Here is a 15,161-nt window from a genome sequence, read left to right on the forward strand (position 1 = left end):
AATCAATCTAATTTGGTAATACAAAAACCCCACATTTTTTTGTAGCAATTATGTGACAAAATGACAAATGTGAAGTTTTGTAGGTACTTAACACATTTACCTTCCTCATTGTGTTATGATTTCTTCAGATTTTTAAGGCTATTTTTAAGCCTAGAATAATAATGCTGAGTTAAGAATAAGTTATAACATCCCTAAAATGTGTTGCAAATTATAGATATGCACTTTCAACAGCACCACATTTTAACACGGCTTTTATGTGGTAGAAGAAAAAAGCGGAAACATTTTATTTTACACAAAAGATAGGCTAGAAAACAATATCATATGTGATACTAATAAATGAACTGTAACTGCTTCAATTCCCTCCTATTAGTTCTTACTCCACTACAACCATTGCAATGTCTGAGACCTTTTCAGGGATATTTCCCACTTATGCAGATAATCTAATTATTTCTAGTCTTAGTTTAAAAGAAATCATGTAAGTACTTTCTCATTTAAATGTAATATTAATTACAAAAAAATTCAAAATATATGACATTTTAGTTTATAAATTAGTACATACATGCATAAATTGTGTTCATCTGTTTTACACCAAAACAACTTGTATCTACAGCATTCACATAGAAAAACAAAAACTACTCTTAAAAGAACAAAAAAATGTGTTAAGTAATGCACATACTCTCTAAGTATCTCATAAAGAGATGATATTCAATATGGAGTGAATACAACCTACTTCACTTCAGGAATATAACTTTGTTCTCCATAGTAACATTACCAAAGAACTTGAACACTAAGAGATAAAAAAAATTCCTAAGTTTAAATGTACCAAGAAACTGTATTTAAGTATTTGAAATATATTTTATGCTATTAAATACATTATTATTCTACTTTACTAAATTTTAACTCATTTAATAGTTAAGTTTACAAGCAAAGTTTTGTACCTTAAGTAATCCTACTGTCAGTACAATACTGATTACCAAGAGTATCCCAAGCATGACACAAGTTCCTTTCAGTTATGATTACGAAGAGAAACAAAATAATATATATGTTCTAATAAATGTTACATTTTGTTTTGATATCAGATTTTAGCTAAGATCTCATAATTCTGTAGAGTTCCATATTTAATAACCTTTTTGCTATCAGTTTTCAACCACTTTTTCTTCTTATAATCATTAACTACAAAAATTTCTCCTTTCATTCTTCCAAATGCTTTTATAATTCTCTTACCTTCTCAGAAAGAGATGTTGCTAGAGTAACTTACAGTTAACATTTACCTTGCTGAAAAGTGCAGATTGAACAAAACATGTAATAGTGACTGGGAAGGCATTGTTAAAATTAACACATTCGGTACAGCAAACAAAACCAGAAAGCAAAACAACCTACAAGAATTATAAATAAGTGAAATGGATCACATCAGTCATTAGCATAGACAACTGATGTCCTTTGTGATCAAAATGAGAAAAGAAGCATACAAAATTGTCCTAGTTAGGACAGCTGAGATCAGTTCATCATGGTGGGTGTAACCCAAAACTGTATTCTATAGCCTTCCATGGTAGACTAGCACTATTCGCACAAAACCTAGGTGAAGAGGCTGTGAGATAGAAGGAACACCCAACCTGAGGAGAGTACCAAGCAAGAATTGGAGGATAATATAAAGTTTTGGAAATGCTGCATCTCATCGCTCTCAACCATAGACCACCACTGGAGTGGCCACTTAGGCTTTGGACTAGGACAACTGGGATTTGGGTTTTTGTGGGTTCCTTTGTGTTATGACTTATAAAATGGAGACAAAGAAGCATACAAAATAAAGGGTGAAAAGCAAAAATCTATCCTTTAAGGAGCTACAAAAAGTAGTAATACAGAGCAGCATATGAAAAGTAATAATACAGAGCAGCATTTCTCAACCATTTGGCTGCATTCCCAGGGAACTCATGAGGTATGGGAATTGTCATTACAGTCTAAAAAAGAAACCCTTTCCTCATAGGCTACCCTGTAACAGCAAGAGCTGGCACATGGCATTGGAAATTTTTGTTACCTTAGATCACCTGGTAGGGAAGTGACAGTGTGATACCTACTGGGGTATGAGAATTAAGCAGCCCACAATCCAGATGCAGATCAGTGATCTGGCCCACCAGACTAATGGCAGATTTCACACAAGTCAGACTGATAGCAAACCAAACCTTCCTCTTTGTATTGCCCTCTGAGCAACCTAATCTAGCTGAAGATGTCCCTGCTCATTGCAGGGGGTGTTGGACTAGATGGTCTTTAAAGGCCCCTTCCAATACAAGCCATTCTATGACTCTATATTTCTGCTACACCTCTCAAAGGGCAAATATTTCAGAAGAAATGCTGCATGACAGAATAGTGGTAAGAAACAAACATATCAGTAGTAACATAGGTCTACCATCCCACAGTTGGGATGGCACCTTTCAAAATCATGAAGCACAGAAACACAGAACAGTTGAAGCTGTAAGGGACCTCTGGATGTCATCTTGTCCAACCCTCCTGCTCAAGCAGGATCACCTAATGCCTGTCTGATGAACTGAAGCACCATTGTCCAAGAAAATGACATAAACTTTCACGCAGCAGCTCTCGCCCTTTCTGACACTGTACCAGCAGCATTCCCTGTACACCTGTAACGTCCCTTTTGCCCTCAATCTCTTTCTCCCAGCAGTTACCCGCCATCCTGCCAGGTGTGCAGTGGCAAGTCCCTTGTTGATATTATCAATGCCATCTTTCTAAAAGGTCAAAGGAAACCCAGTGCCCCAGTTTTCTCGGTGTCTGAGTCAAAATGTCATGGGATGAATTTAGACATACTGGAAAGCAAATCCACTTCAAGTGAATGGCTACACGCACTATTCATCTGTAGAACTTTTCAAGCCCAGAAAGGACAGTAATTGGGAGTTCTTGGTGCTTGTCCTTGTCTATGCATAGTATAAGACATGCATACCCCTTCAGAATGCCATTTGTGCTTGGTTTTGGTCTGCAAATTTATCTGAGTGGAAAATCAGGTTTTGGTGAGTTTTTTAATTTGCATTTTGGACATCCAGTAGCCTATATGTGAAAGTGTTGAACAAATAGCAACTGATCATTTTGGATCCTCAGGAAACATTTTCCTGTACTGTACTACAAAATGCCACAACACAAGCATGATTCACTTGCTGATCCATGGTGCAAAAGAAAAAGCTCAAGAAGAGTGTATTCTCAATCAACAATCAGGAAATAAGGATGGTTGCAGATCCATGACATTTTTAATAAGGTATCAAAACATAATGCAAATTAATTTGTAAGTACATGTATGTGCATTGTTAATGTGTGTAACTAGCTGTGTCTTTTGTATTTGACAGCATTTTTCATCACTGTGCAATTGATTTCTCATTAACTTTGATGGATTGCGAAGATCTGTATGTTTGCTGACAACAATAACATGACAATCTGGGAATACTAAATATCACAGCAGAAAAACACCAGACATCTGCCAAACTCCTAGGACATATAATTACAATGCAATTGAATGATAATTCTAAACTGCCACAGTTTTACGACCAAACAATTTGAGATTATTTTTAGAAGTAATTTCTGGATAGAAACCCTTTTCAACAAAATAATTAAACATACACAAATGATCCTTTTACTATCCTACTGACCAGTGGAACAAGTTATATTCAAAGTTAAGAGATTCCTACACAATCAGCTGACCAAAGATATACTCAGCAAAGACAGCCTTCTCCAAATTTCCTGCTTTTTCAAAATATATTTCTTAGATAATTTCAGTAAAGTCTGTGGGGTAATTGAGTGAGTAGAAGTTTTCTGAATAAAGTCTTGAACCTCATTCAAAAAGAAAGTAGATTCTTACTGTAGTTCTGTGGAACAAGTTCTGGGTTCTTCGGTGTTTTGAGTTTAAAAGACACATCTCCAATAGTGACAGTATCACCTAAAAAAAAAAGAAAAGAAGTCTTTTAGTTCTCAGATACTTCAGATACTTTCTAAGAGCCTAAGGTCCTTAAAATTAAAAACATAGGCCTGCTGTGGTAAGGCTGACTGTGTGTTCACAAAGCAACCTCTAATGTGTTTGTGTTTATTAATTAGGCTCTGCTGCTTTTCCACAGATCAAGTATCTGGACAATTTGCATTTAATTTATATTCCTTGACTGTTTTGGTTTTTTTGTTATAACCATACATTACTTTGTTGGGACCTATGGAATTCAAGCTCAGTGTACAACCCCATTCCAGCTACCATTGTTGATTTACTGAAATGAAATCTTCAGCACATTTGCCTGCAGAACTAGCAGTGAGAAACACTTGTAGGGTGATGATCTTCCTGAGCTTTCAAGCAGCCTGAAACAGTATCCGTTGGAGGTACAAAATGACAGATTCATGCCAGTGGGCTCTTCCTGCATTCCCTGAGGACATGGCTGCAGAACCTGGCACCTTTCCAAGGTTTGAGAGGTCTCAAGCATTTCTTGCTCTGGATTTCGCCAAACCTAAAGTATCTGGACAGTTTATTTACTGGTCTCTTACTATGATCTGCTTGTCTTATCTATCTTTCTGCAGCCATAGGCTTGAATTAAATTTCTTCTTTCTTTCTCATGAAAATCAAAAGTGAAAACTAGTTTGCAGTCAGGATGGGTAAGCACCAAGGCAGCAGCAGTCACACAAAAAAACAGCACAACACCCAAATCCCAAGAAAATGAGCTGTAGACTGGTAACAAACCTGAAGATTATTTTTTTCAAGAGACAATCTAGGCTACATAAATGAGTTCAGAAGCACCATGAAACTAAAATTACTCTAGTTAAATGACGTTTTTTTCCATGACTGGTGCTGAAGATAACACCAGCTCCAGCGCTCAATAGACACTGTAGTGCGTGCATGAGGATGAAGAGGATTACTGGAGTAAGACTGCTGCACAGGGGTGTAGTTTTGCCACAGCACTCTGATTACATTACCTTTCCATGAACTGAGGCCAAGTTTTGGAACTGTCTTTTGTGTTTGCGCTTTTCTCAAAAAGAAGACGTATAAAGTACAGAGATCACAAACAAGATCCAACTCTAAAAACTCTCTTGTAGATCTGCCCCATGTCCTACTCTATACAAGAGGACTCAGTCTACAGCACCGTGGAAGGAGTCAAACATTTTGGAAGACAAATGCTGGAACCAGAAAAGGAAATGCTGAAGAAGCCACTTGTCCAAATTAAGAGGTAACTAAAACTCCTTCCATACACACAGAAGCTCTCCTTTCAGTTAGCAGTGACTGTAGTTTTGCACTCAAAAGCCATTTTCTTCCAGCACACCCAGATGTTACTGCTCATCTCACAGGACTGAGAATCCCCAGGTCCTGACATGACTCACACAATCCATGGGAAAGGTTACACGTTTAGATTTATAGCAGCCAGAGGAGAATCACCTACAGTAACAAACAGCAAGCAGTAAAGAAAGGATTATAGCTGATTTCCTCCCAGATTGAAGGGCTTGACTTGCAAAGACTGGGATTCACAACCTGACATACATGCCTGAACATGGGTCTTTCTGTTGCTTCTGAAGTATAAATAATCAGGGTCCCATTTTTTCCCAAAAATATTGGCAAAAGATAGTAAGCTGGTTATTGTTCCCATATTTTATGCAACAATACAGTGCTCTAATGGCTTGCCAGAAAGTGGGAGACAGGCAACAGCAGTACTGCCATATAAAAGATGAACAAGAATTCATCCCTGGTCCTAAGTGCAAGCAGCACCAAGCAGTTCCCACTTTCCATGCTAGAGCTAAGAACCCTTCTTTGGTTGATCTGTGCAAAAGCCCAGAGGCGGGATGGTCCTGGACAGAGCTGGGCTAAGCTAAGAATTAGGCAGCTGCCTAGGGCTATAGCTAATTTTCTGGCCTTTGCTGAATTTGCATTTCAAATGCACCAAAGAGTACTATGTCCTCTTCAGTGTGATGCATTCAAACTCACTCCAAAAGAAAGTTCTGCACTAGCTTAGGTCCCTGGCCCCCATTCCGGGAACTGTTACATATCTAAAATTAAGAGTCACTTAAATTTAAGAACAACAGACTCAAGCACTGCAGGGAGTAATATCTAGTCTATGGCTCTCCTAGTGTTTTGCCCATTTCTCTAAGTTTTAAAGTAAGAAAAACTATTATTGCCTAAGCATTCTCTCCTCTTTCTTCTGCTGCAGCTCCAATCACTTTCTCATCGGGGAACAGCTAAAGAGGATCATGGCAGGGCACCAACATTTTTGCCTCCACATCTTTCTAATCTGGGCCACTCATGGTGATGGGATGAGGGGAAGCAGTATGAGGAACAGCTGAGGTCACCTGGCTTGTTCAGCCTGGAGGACAGAAGACCAAGAGGAGACCTCATTGCAATCTGTAGCTTCCTCATGAGGGGAGGGGCAGGAACTGATCTCTTCTCTGTGGTGACCAGAGCAGCATGAAGCTGTGTCAGGGGAGATCTAAGAAAAGGTTCTTTACCTACAGGGTGGTTGGATACTGGAACAGGCTCTCCAGGGAAGTGGTCACAGCACCAAGCCTGACAGAATTCAGGAAGTGTTTGGACAACCCTCTCAAGCACATGGTATGATTCTTGAGGTGTTCTGTGCAGGGCCAGGAGTTGGACCTCAATGATCCTTGTGGGTCCCTTCCAACTCAGGATATTCTATGATTCTATGAAAATGTCTCCAAGTTGATGAAAACACCCTAGGAGCTCACTGCCTCCTGCAAAAGCTAGGAAGAATTTTAACATTCTAAAAAGAGGAGGTTGCCTTACATATTCTTAGGAAATTAGTGACAGTTTATTTTCTCTCCATTCCCCAGTCAACATGCAATGATACCAGAATATATGATTAATTAGCTCCTAGGTGAAATCACCTCAGCTCAAGTTGTAAACACTCTTTCGTGCATACACAGTCTTCCAAAACACAGTAGGGACAAGATGCCAAAACAACAAGATGTCAGACTTTTTCAATATGTTGGAATGATGATATCAACTACAGGACAGAATCTCAATTACTCAGTCTATTGGCACATAAGCTGAAAAGCTTTAGTTGATTTCCTGCACTCCCTTAAAAAAAAACAAATCACAACTGAGTTTGGTCTAGGTGAAAAATGGAAAATCTATCTCTTCAGGTGGTATTTATCTCAGTCCCTAGCATGCTAACCCTGGACCAAAAATCCCACAGGTATTCCAGCCATCAGTGGACTCTACAAACTTCCACGAAAAATGGGCTGGGAGGGAACCATATGTAAGATGTGGTGAGAGCTGAGCCCACAAAATCCCTAGGATACAGTCAGGGTATTCATCTTTTAATAGGTTTGTTGCTGCCTGGTGACAGATGTTGCCTCCAGCCTGCATCTGTCCAGAAAGCAAAAATATTAGCAGTGTTTAACAGAACTTCAAGCAATAATAAACCAAGACAGGAGAGTCCATTTTCCTAGCTAAATGAGCACAGGAAGGATTAGCCCACTAATCTTATCACACACTTCCACCTGGACTGCATTTTCTTGTCTCAATTTTTTTCTTCTGTACTTGTTTAAAAACTCATGTTTGGTTAGTCCATTTCCACTGCATTTCCAAACTCTTCGAACAGATATCTCTTTCCAGACAGGCTCTTTCCAGTGTTTCACCAGCTGGCAAGGAACTGATAACAGTCTTCTTAGTAAAATGGTGGCATTAAATCAGCAAGACTCATAATTTAAGAGCACGTATCCCACATTATTTGACTATGTGGTAAATTATGGAATAGCCTATATACTCCAATCCATCTCACAAGCTACTACCACACTACTGCAGACAAGGGCTATACACCCAGGAGTTTGTGATGGAGACTTTGTAGCCTGTATAAGGCTTGCTTAGGCAAGCAGTGAAGATATGCTCCTGCTTTCTTGTTTCCCACCCAGAAAACAGTAATCTTAGATATCACAGTCTTTGGGGAAAACAGTGAGAGACGGTGCCCAAGGTACACAAAGAGGTATGGCTACTGAAACAAGACAAGCACTAAATAAGCCAGAACCCAAAAGGTAAGGGGGACATCTCATTCACGGGGCAGACAACATACAGAGAAAGCAGGTCTTTTAAGAGCCCTGCAACATGGGTCAGAAATTGGCAGCACATAAAGATCACGACTCAATAACAGGACTCTGAAGAGACTCTGGGAAAAAAAGGAGATATGAAAACAGCCTCAATACATGCAATGAGCTCTTTCTCCTGCATCTGGAATAGAAAGGTGTGAATTGCACCTCTGGTAATATGGAAATTCGAACATGCACAGTAACTGCAGTGCACTCAACTTGATGTTCTCTTCTTTAGACCTACACTTTAAGACAGAAACAATATCAATATCTATATCTGCTTTTTACAGTAACTGAGAAGGAAGGGCTCTTCAGGTGTGCAGGCTTATTTTTTCCACTCAGTCCACCGTGGCCTGAATAGAAAGGTAGCATCTCTAGCTCCGAGCCCCTGAGATGCAGAGGAGGCAGCCAGAGGCTGGAAAAGCACTTTGGCAGGGCACCCCTGCATGAACAACACCCTGTGCTTTTACTCTCCCCCCACATCTCTTACTCACTGTTCTTAATATGGAATAGTAGACTTGATGGACCTTTGTTCTGACACACTGTGGATGATTTTATTCTAGAATCTCAGAAAGAAGGCTTCTCAAACATGCAGTCTTACTGTGCACTTGGCATGTTTGACTTGTCTATTTGAAAGCTAGTAATTATCACACCAACTATCCCTCTTCTCCTCTCCACCTCCCACAAGACTATTCCCTAATCCTACTATTCATTCCTATATGCTAAAAAGACACTGCTGTTTAAATTATTTTCAACACTGGTAATATCTGAAGATAAACAAGTTGCATCTCAACTACAAAGTAGAAAAAAGTTTTATTCTACTCACCATTTTTCTGGTAAAATAACACATTAAGAAAAAAGGAAATGAATACATCTGAAAAGGTCATTTTTAAATAAATGCTACTGCAAAAAACCCCACCCTGAACAGCTCTATACATGTATTTAGTTTTTTAAGTGACAATACAAATAGTTCCAGTCTCATGTGTAAACTGTATTTATATTATGAGGGTTTTTAGAAGACACTACAATGAAGCTTCAGGAACATTATGTTTTTAGGTCACTGAATTTATTGCCTTTTGGCCTCTTTAGTCCTGAAAACATGTGAGGTTAATGGACTCTAACAATCATCTTGGTATGTTACACATTCACTTGTACACAGACTAGCCATCTGGTTTCAAAAGCCAACAACAGCAAGAACATATTAAAACTGTGAAGGTGCTAAGCTCCGCTAATATGAATTTCTGTGTGGGAAAATCACACCTGTTAAAGGAAAGTCTGAAATCTGTATTATATTCAAATGTATATTTCCAGGTCTTCAGTTCATTCTAAAGTGAAGAAAAGGAGGAAAAAAAACCTATGCTTTTAACTGATATTTATCCAGCATATTTCCATGAAGAAACAGAAAAGATTGTCCACCCTCACTTATTCTTGAAGAGCCAACTTATTTCTTTCATTTCATAGCAGCTCTTATTGGCTATCTTTATGGTTGCAAATATTATACAGTCACTGAGCAACACTGTCACCTATTCTGCATCACATATCAATACTGGCAACTTCCCAAACACATAAGTAGGAGGGACAGAAACCTATTCCCTGCACTCACTAGGTTTGTTCCTTGACCACCACTGCTTTCACATATAGATGAGGTGAAGCTCAGCTGCTGCCGACAGGACACTGCAGACTGACAGCTGCTGCTGTCAAAATAGATGAATGTTTACACAAAAAAACCTATCTCCAATCTAACCAAAAAAATCCACTCCAGTTGCCCTTTTTTATGACCTCGTCTTTTCCTCTAAAAAACCAAAATAATTACTTCAAACATAAAATTTGAATACTACTCTATTTCTACTCAACATTCTTGTTAGACCTCCTCTTTTTTTAATTTTTACTTTTGAAGCTAACGCTGGAGTTTTCAATTGTCTGTTTTAGGCTAATGATTGTCTTTACTAATCAAAATCCAAAGCATCATTAAACCAAAATATTGGTATTTACTCCAGGAAGTGAATCTTTTCCTTCATTTTTCTGCATTAGTAGAAAATCAACAACATGAGCATGGAATCTTATCTGACATCCAGTCATGTAGAAAGCTTACAATCTTTACTTAGCAGAGAGTTTTTTTTTTTGTTTGGGCCAATAGCATACCTTGAAGGTAGGGAGTCTGATAGTGCTTAATTACAAAAGTGTGATGATGTGAAAAGTCAGTCTTAAATGTTTAATAGCATGATGATCTCCCATAGACTTGATATACATATTTCAGAATATCTCTTCATAATACACTTATCATGTGAAAGAAGTGCTAAGATGTCCATTTCGTCAATTACCAAAACACTTCAGAAATACTGGTGATCTTCTCCAACTCCCTGCTCAACATCATTTAACCTCCAAGACAAGATCTGATGAGCTATGGTTCTGTCTGACTGAATCTCAAAAACCTTCAAGGACAGATGTTCCACAGCCATTCTAGACAACCTCTTCCCCTGCTGTACTAGTCTCCTAACAAAAAGGTTTGTCCCACTGTCCAGTTCGAGCCTCCCAGACCCTAGTTTGTGATGACTGCCTTTTGATATATTATCTGCTGCTATAGAGTTAGACTTAATCATTTTTGTAATTATAATTGTTAAGTTGCCAACAGATTTCTCCTCCGTTAGGCCTGTTGCAAAACAAACAAACCCACATCCCTCAGCTTCTCTTCAGCGTGAGGTGCTCTAGGTCCCTCACAATTTTGGTAACCCTCCAGCGGACTCCATCAGTTTCTCATTATCTCCTAAAATTATAGAACCTGCAATTGGACTCAGCATTCCAGGCAGAGCCCCACCAGTGCTAGAGATGAACTCTCCCTTTGCTATTGCCCATGCTTCTAATGTAGTCCAGTCTATGATTCACCTTAATTGCTATGAGGTGTTGGCTCATATTCAACTAGACATACACTGCAACCCCACAGCCTTTTCACCAAAGTTGCTACTCAGCCAGTCCCTCCCCAGTCTACAGTGGCACATAGCAAAACTTTAGTCCAGAGGCAGAACTTCATACTTCCTTTTCAACTTTCACAGATTAAACCCAAGACACAGTTCTCAAGCTTATCAGAGTCCTTCCAGACTTAAGATCTGCACTCTGACAAGAGGGTAGGGATTTTGTCCCTACACACCAAATTGTGCTTTTACACTTCTGTTGTCTGTCCTTGTTTGGACTTGTATGCTCCCTTTTTGTACTGTAGTTCATTGAGAAGTTCCCTGCTTGGCCAAGCAGGCCTCTTGCTACTGTGGAGTGGTTCATTCCTGAGCCATCTTTAAGTTTTCTTTAAAAATCTTCAAGCTCTCCTGTGCAGTTTTCCTCTTTGTGGTTGTTACACAAAGGATTCTACCTACCAATTTCCTGAGTAAGTGAAAACCTGCAGTCCATAAATCAAAGGATCCTAACTCTGCTGCTTACCTTCCCAGCCTTCCTCCAGATCTGCAACTCAATCACGTTCTGGTCACTGAAATCCAGCCTCCCACCTATGACCAAACTGATCACAATTCTTTCCTACTTGAAAGCAGCAGATGAAGTGAAGAGTTAACCCTGACCAGTCTCTCTGGCATCTGTGTTACAAAATTTCCATCAATTTCCACAGCTCACAAGGTACCAAGAGTGCATACACAATGCCAGATTGCTCTCCTAGCTGACGTCTGCATGGCTGAAATCCCCCATGAGCATGAAAGCCCGAGTGGGAGGTTTCTGATAGCTGTCTGTATAAAGCCATATCAACTAGCTACTCTCAGTCACAGGGTAACAGATGCCTACCTCATCACCAGTGTTCCCTTTCAAATCTTCTGTAGCCAGTGCTACTTATGTGAAGAATTAGCTCAGAGTGTTTTAAAACTGTATGAAGATTCCTGAAGTACAGTTTACTCAGTGCAAAAAACCCCAGACTATCAATGTATTCTAAACAGAGCTTAGGTAACAAATACATTAGTATAATTTCAACAGTGTATTTAAACTAAAAAGAATCTACAACTGAAAATCAACATGATTGTTTTTAAAACTTCCCATTTACAGAAAAGTTACCCAAAACTGAAAAAACAGCTTTTAAATTCACTGTGGCATCTCTTACTACCCTGAGTTCCTGAGTTTGCCAAGTGGGTACAACTTTAATTTTATGCATTAAAATGGGCAGGACATGTAGAACACATCAACATGTATCAGGCCTGTAACAGTTGTTTAACAGGAAAAATTAAATTTTGAACAACTATTACATAATAAAACTCAGAAACAATATACTAACATTGACTCGTGGAACAACAGTGAAACCCTACCAAAGACTACACAACTTACCTGCCTGACAGCTCATCCGTTTGTTCCAGCTATATCTGCATATCTAATAAAATACATTATTTTTCTACCACCAGTCTTTTCTCTCTTAAATGTTAGAATAATTTGAACATAAGTCGGCATAACTCTGCCAACTTTCAGACAACTGGCTTTGAAAATTCCCATCTCCATTTGCTGCCTTCTCAGTTGCGCTGATGCAACAGCTGTTCAAAAGGCCTCACCGTAAATCAAATCCCTGGAATCGTTTCAGTCACCACAACGCAGCCCCCATACAACTCCCTGTACAACTACGGAGGCAACGAACAATTACAGGAATGTTATGAGAGGCAAGAAAGAATGAACTTTCTTAAATAAGTTTTGCCAGTGAAAAAAAATATTGCCAGAACCACACTCCCAGCTGCCAATATGTGAACTTCAACAAAGATAATGACACAGGTAAAGCTGGAAAAGGAAATGTGCTGGAAAGCACTTACACCCACCATCCACCAGTTCCTTAGTCTTTACACAGTGATAGAACCAGAAAAAAAAACCCACACACGGTCCAATTCACCTTCTTCTTTCAGATTATTTATCAATTTTTACCACAGTCACTTAAATCCAGTACACCAATGATTAACATTTTAGGATACTGAAGTCTGACACAGTTTTCAGAAGTGACTGTGTTATACTCAGCAGTTACTCCCACACGTATTACTGAGATCTTTTGGGTTTTAAGCACAGGTTTGACTGTGAACTGCAATTGACCAGGTTTTGGAAAGCACAGGAAGAGAACCTGAACAGGCAGAGTTGCAGAAAACAGTAAACGTACCTACTATATATGTACTATACAGTATAGGTTACTTACTGTACATTGAGCAGTAAAGCATATGAGAGACCTTCCTTTGCCTCTACTATTTGACTGGCAATGATTTTCACTTTTCCAGCTCTTCAGTTTACATCAAATTCAGCATTTGTTCCCACAAAACCCTTAAAGCACCTCTGAATCTGTGTATTCTGTCAGGATTTTTTAAAATATTCATATTATGCATAGATATATTTTCTATTCAAAAATTCTTGAAGGAATTTCATAGTTATCAATTCCTCAAAGACTTTCCTCTTGAGTAACTTTTGAGAAACTAAACAAAGAAATGAACAGGTCAACTAATAAACATTAAAAAATAATAAAATGAAGAGATATGGGATTAAAGGGGTGTAATTAAAAGTGTTAGCAAGTACTCCACCATCAGCATCACTTGCTGCCATTTTATCTCCCTAATTTACAGCTACTCATCCCTCGCTCTGTATTTAGGAGCTTTGTTTCTTTTGGCATTTATCCTAAAAAGTGTCAGCTACCACAGGCATGGGTCACCCTTTCCAAACACCACTTCTACTCTGCACAGGCCTGTTACCTGTCTCAAAGGTCACCAGAGGATATTCCAGGGCAGTTCAGGTCATCCTTCATGGCATCTGCAAGCTCAAGGTCAGCGCTCTATTTCATTACCATACCCTGCAGACACGCTCTGACACGCACCAGCCTCGGCAGCCCCTGACACAAACACTGAGGCTCTGCCTCAGCGCAGGGACGAAGCCACGCGATGCAGAGACAGAAAGTATGGTAAGATGTAACATGCTCTACAGAGAAGAGCTGTTATCATAGGTGCAGGCTGCGGGGCTGTTCCTTGCTTCAGTGTGGATGAAACACTGGGACGAGACACTATGACAAGCCACATTAAGCATCCCTGCAAGCCTGTGACTGAACTCTGGCCTTTACACTCATGCCACAGAATCACAGAATCAACCAGGTTGGAAAAGACCTCTGAGATCATCAAGTCCAACCTATGGCCGAACACCACCACGTCAACCAAACCATGGCGCTGAATGTCATGTCCAGTCTTTTCTTAAACACCTGCAGGGACGGTGACTCCACCACCTCCCTGGGCAGCCCACTCCAATATCTAATCACCCTTTCTGTGAAGAAATTCTTCCCTATGTCCAACCTAAACCTCCCCTGGCGCAGCTTGAGGCAATGCCCTCGTGCTGTCACTTGCTGCCTAGGAGAAGAGACTGCCCCCCATTTGGCTAAAACCTCCTTTCAGGCAGCTGTAGAGAGCGATAAGGTCATCCCTGAACCTCCTTCTCTCCAGGCTCAACACCACGAGCTCCCTCAGCCGCCCCTCTCCGGACCCGCCCCACTCGCGAGCTGCGGCGCAGGGGCGGCAGCGCAGTCCGGACAAACCCGAGTCCACGGGGCGGTACCTCCTGCCGGCCTCCCCCGAGCCTGGCTGCGAGCAGAGCGCGGCTGCCCCGAGACCCCGCGGCGGTGCCAGCGCTGGGCGCTGTGGCCGGAGGCAGGAGCAAGCGGGGAAGCTGCGGGCGGCCGGGCCGGGGGGGTCCCGGGGGTGGTTGGTTACCTGAGCTATGCAGCGCCCTGACCTCGGGGCGGGCTGCACCGTGCGCCGCGGCCGCGCCGCCCGCCAGCACCTGCCGTAGGAGCAGGCGGACTCTGCGCGCAGCGGCCCCCCGGCGCCGCCGCCCAGGCACAGCACCCGAGACGCATGGAGACCGCGGGCAGGCACGGAGACAGCCGCGGGCAACGGAATCGCCGCCGGGCCCGGGCCGAGCCCGGGGCCGGAAAGCGCCGCCGCACAAGGTCCCGCCGGAACCAGTGCCGGGCGGGCACGGGCCGGTCCTGCTGCGCTGCCGGGGCGTGGGATGGCCGGGATACCGGGAGGGACTCCCGCGGCCCCGGCTGCGCCCCAGCGGTGCGGGGACCCGGCCAGAGAGGGCGGCGAGGGCCCGAGACCCCGGTGTGTGCA

General features: G+C 41.3%; 1 protein-coding gene across 1 annotated transcript in view; it reads right to left on the reverse strand.

Annotated features, from left to right (window-relative positions):
* The window catches only part of VWA8 (von Willebrand factor A domain containing 8), a 179,792-nt gene extending 164,972 nt beyond the window's left edge, over positions 1-14,820 (reverse strand). Inside the window, exons 1-2 of the mRNA XM_018071170.2 lie at positions 14,757-14,820; positions 3,854-3,931 (exon numbers count right to left, since the gene is read on the reverse strand). Coding sequence (XP_017926659.1) covers position 3,854 — 1 coding nt within the window. The 5' untranslated portion in view covers positions 3,855-3,931; positions 14,757-14,820. The remainder of the gene's footprint in view (positions 1-3,853; positions 3,932-14,756) is intronic.
* Positions 14,821-15,161: the final 341 nt, after the last annotated feature.

Source organism: Manacus vitellinus, unplaced genomic scaffold (genome assembly GCF_001715985.3).
Source record: "Manacus vitellinus isolate BGI_N305 unplaced genomic scaffold, ASM171598v3 scaffold_2_pilon, whole genome shotgun sequence".
Taxonomy (NCBI): Eukaryota; Metazoa; Chordata; class Aves; order Passeriformes; family Pipridae; genus Manacus; species Manacus vitellinus.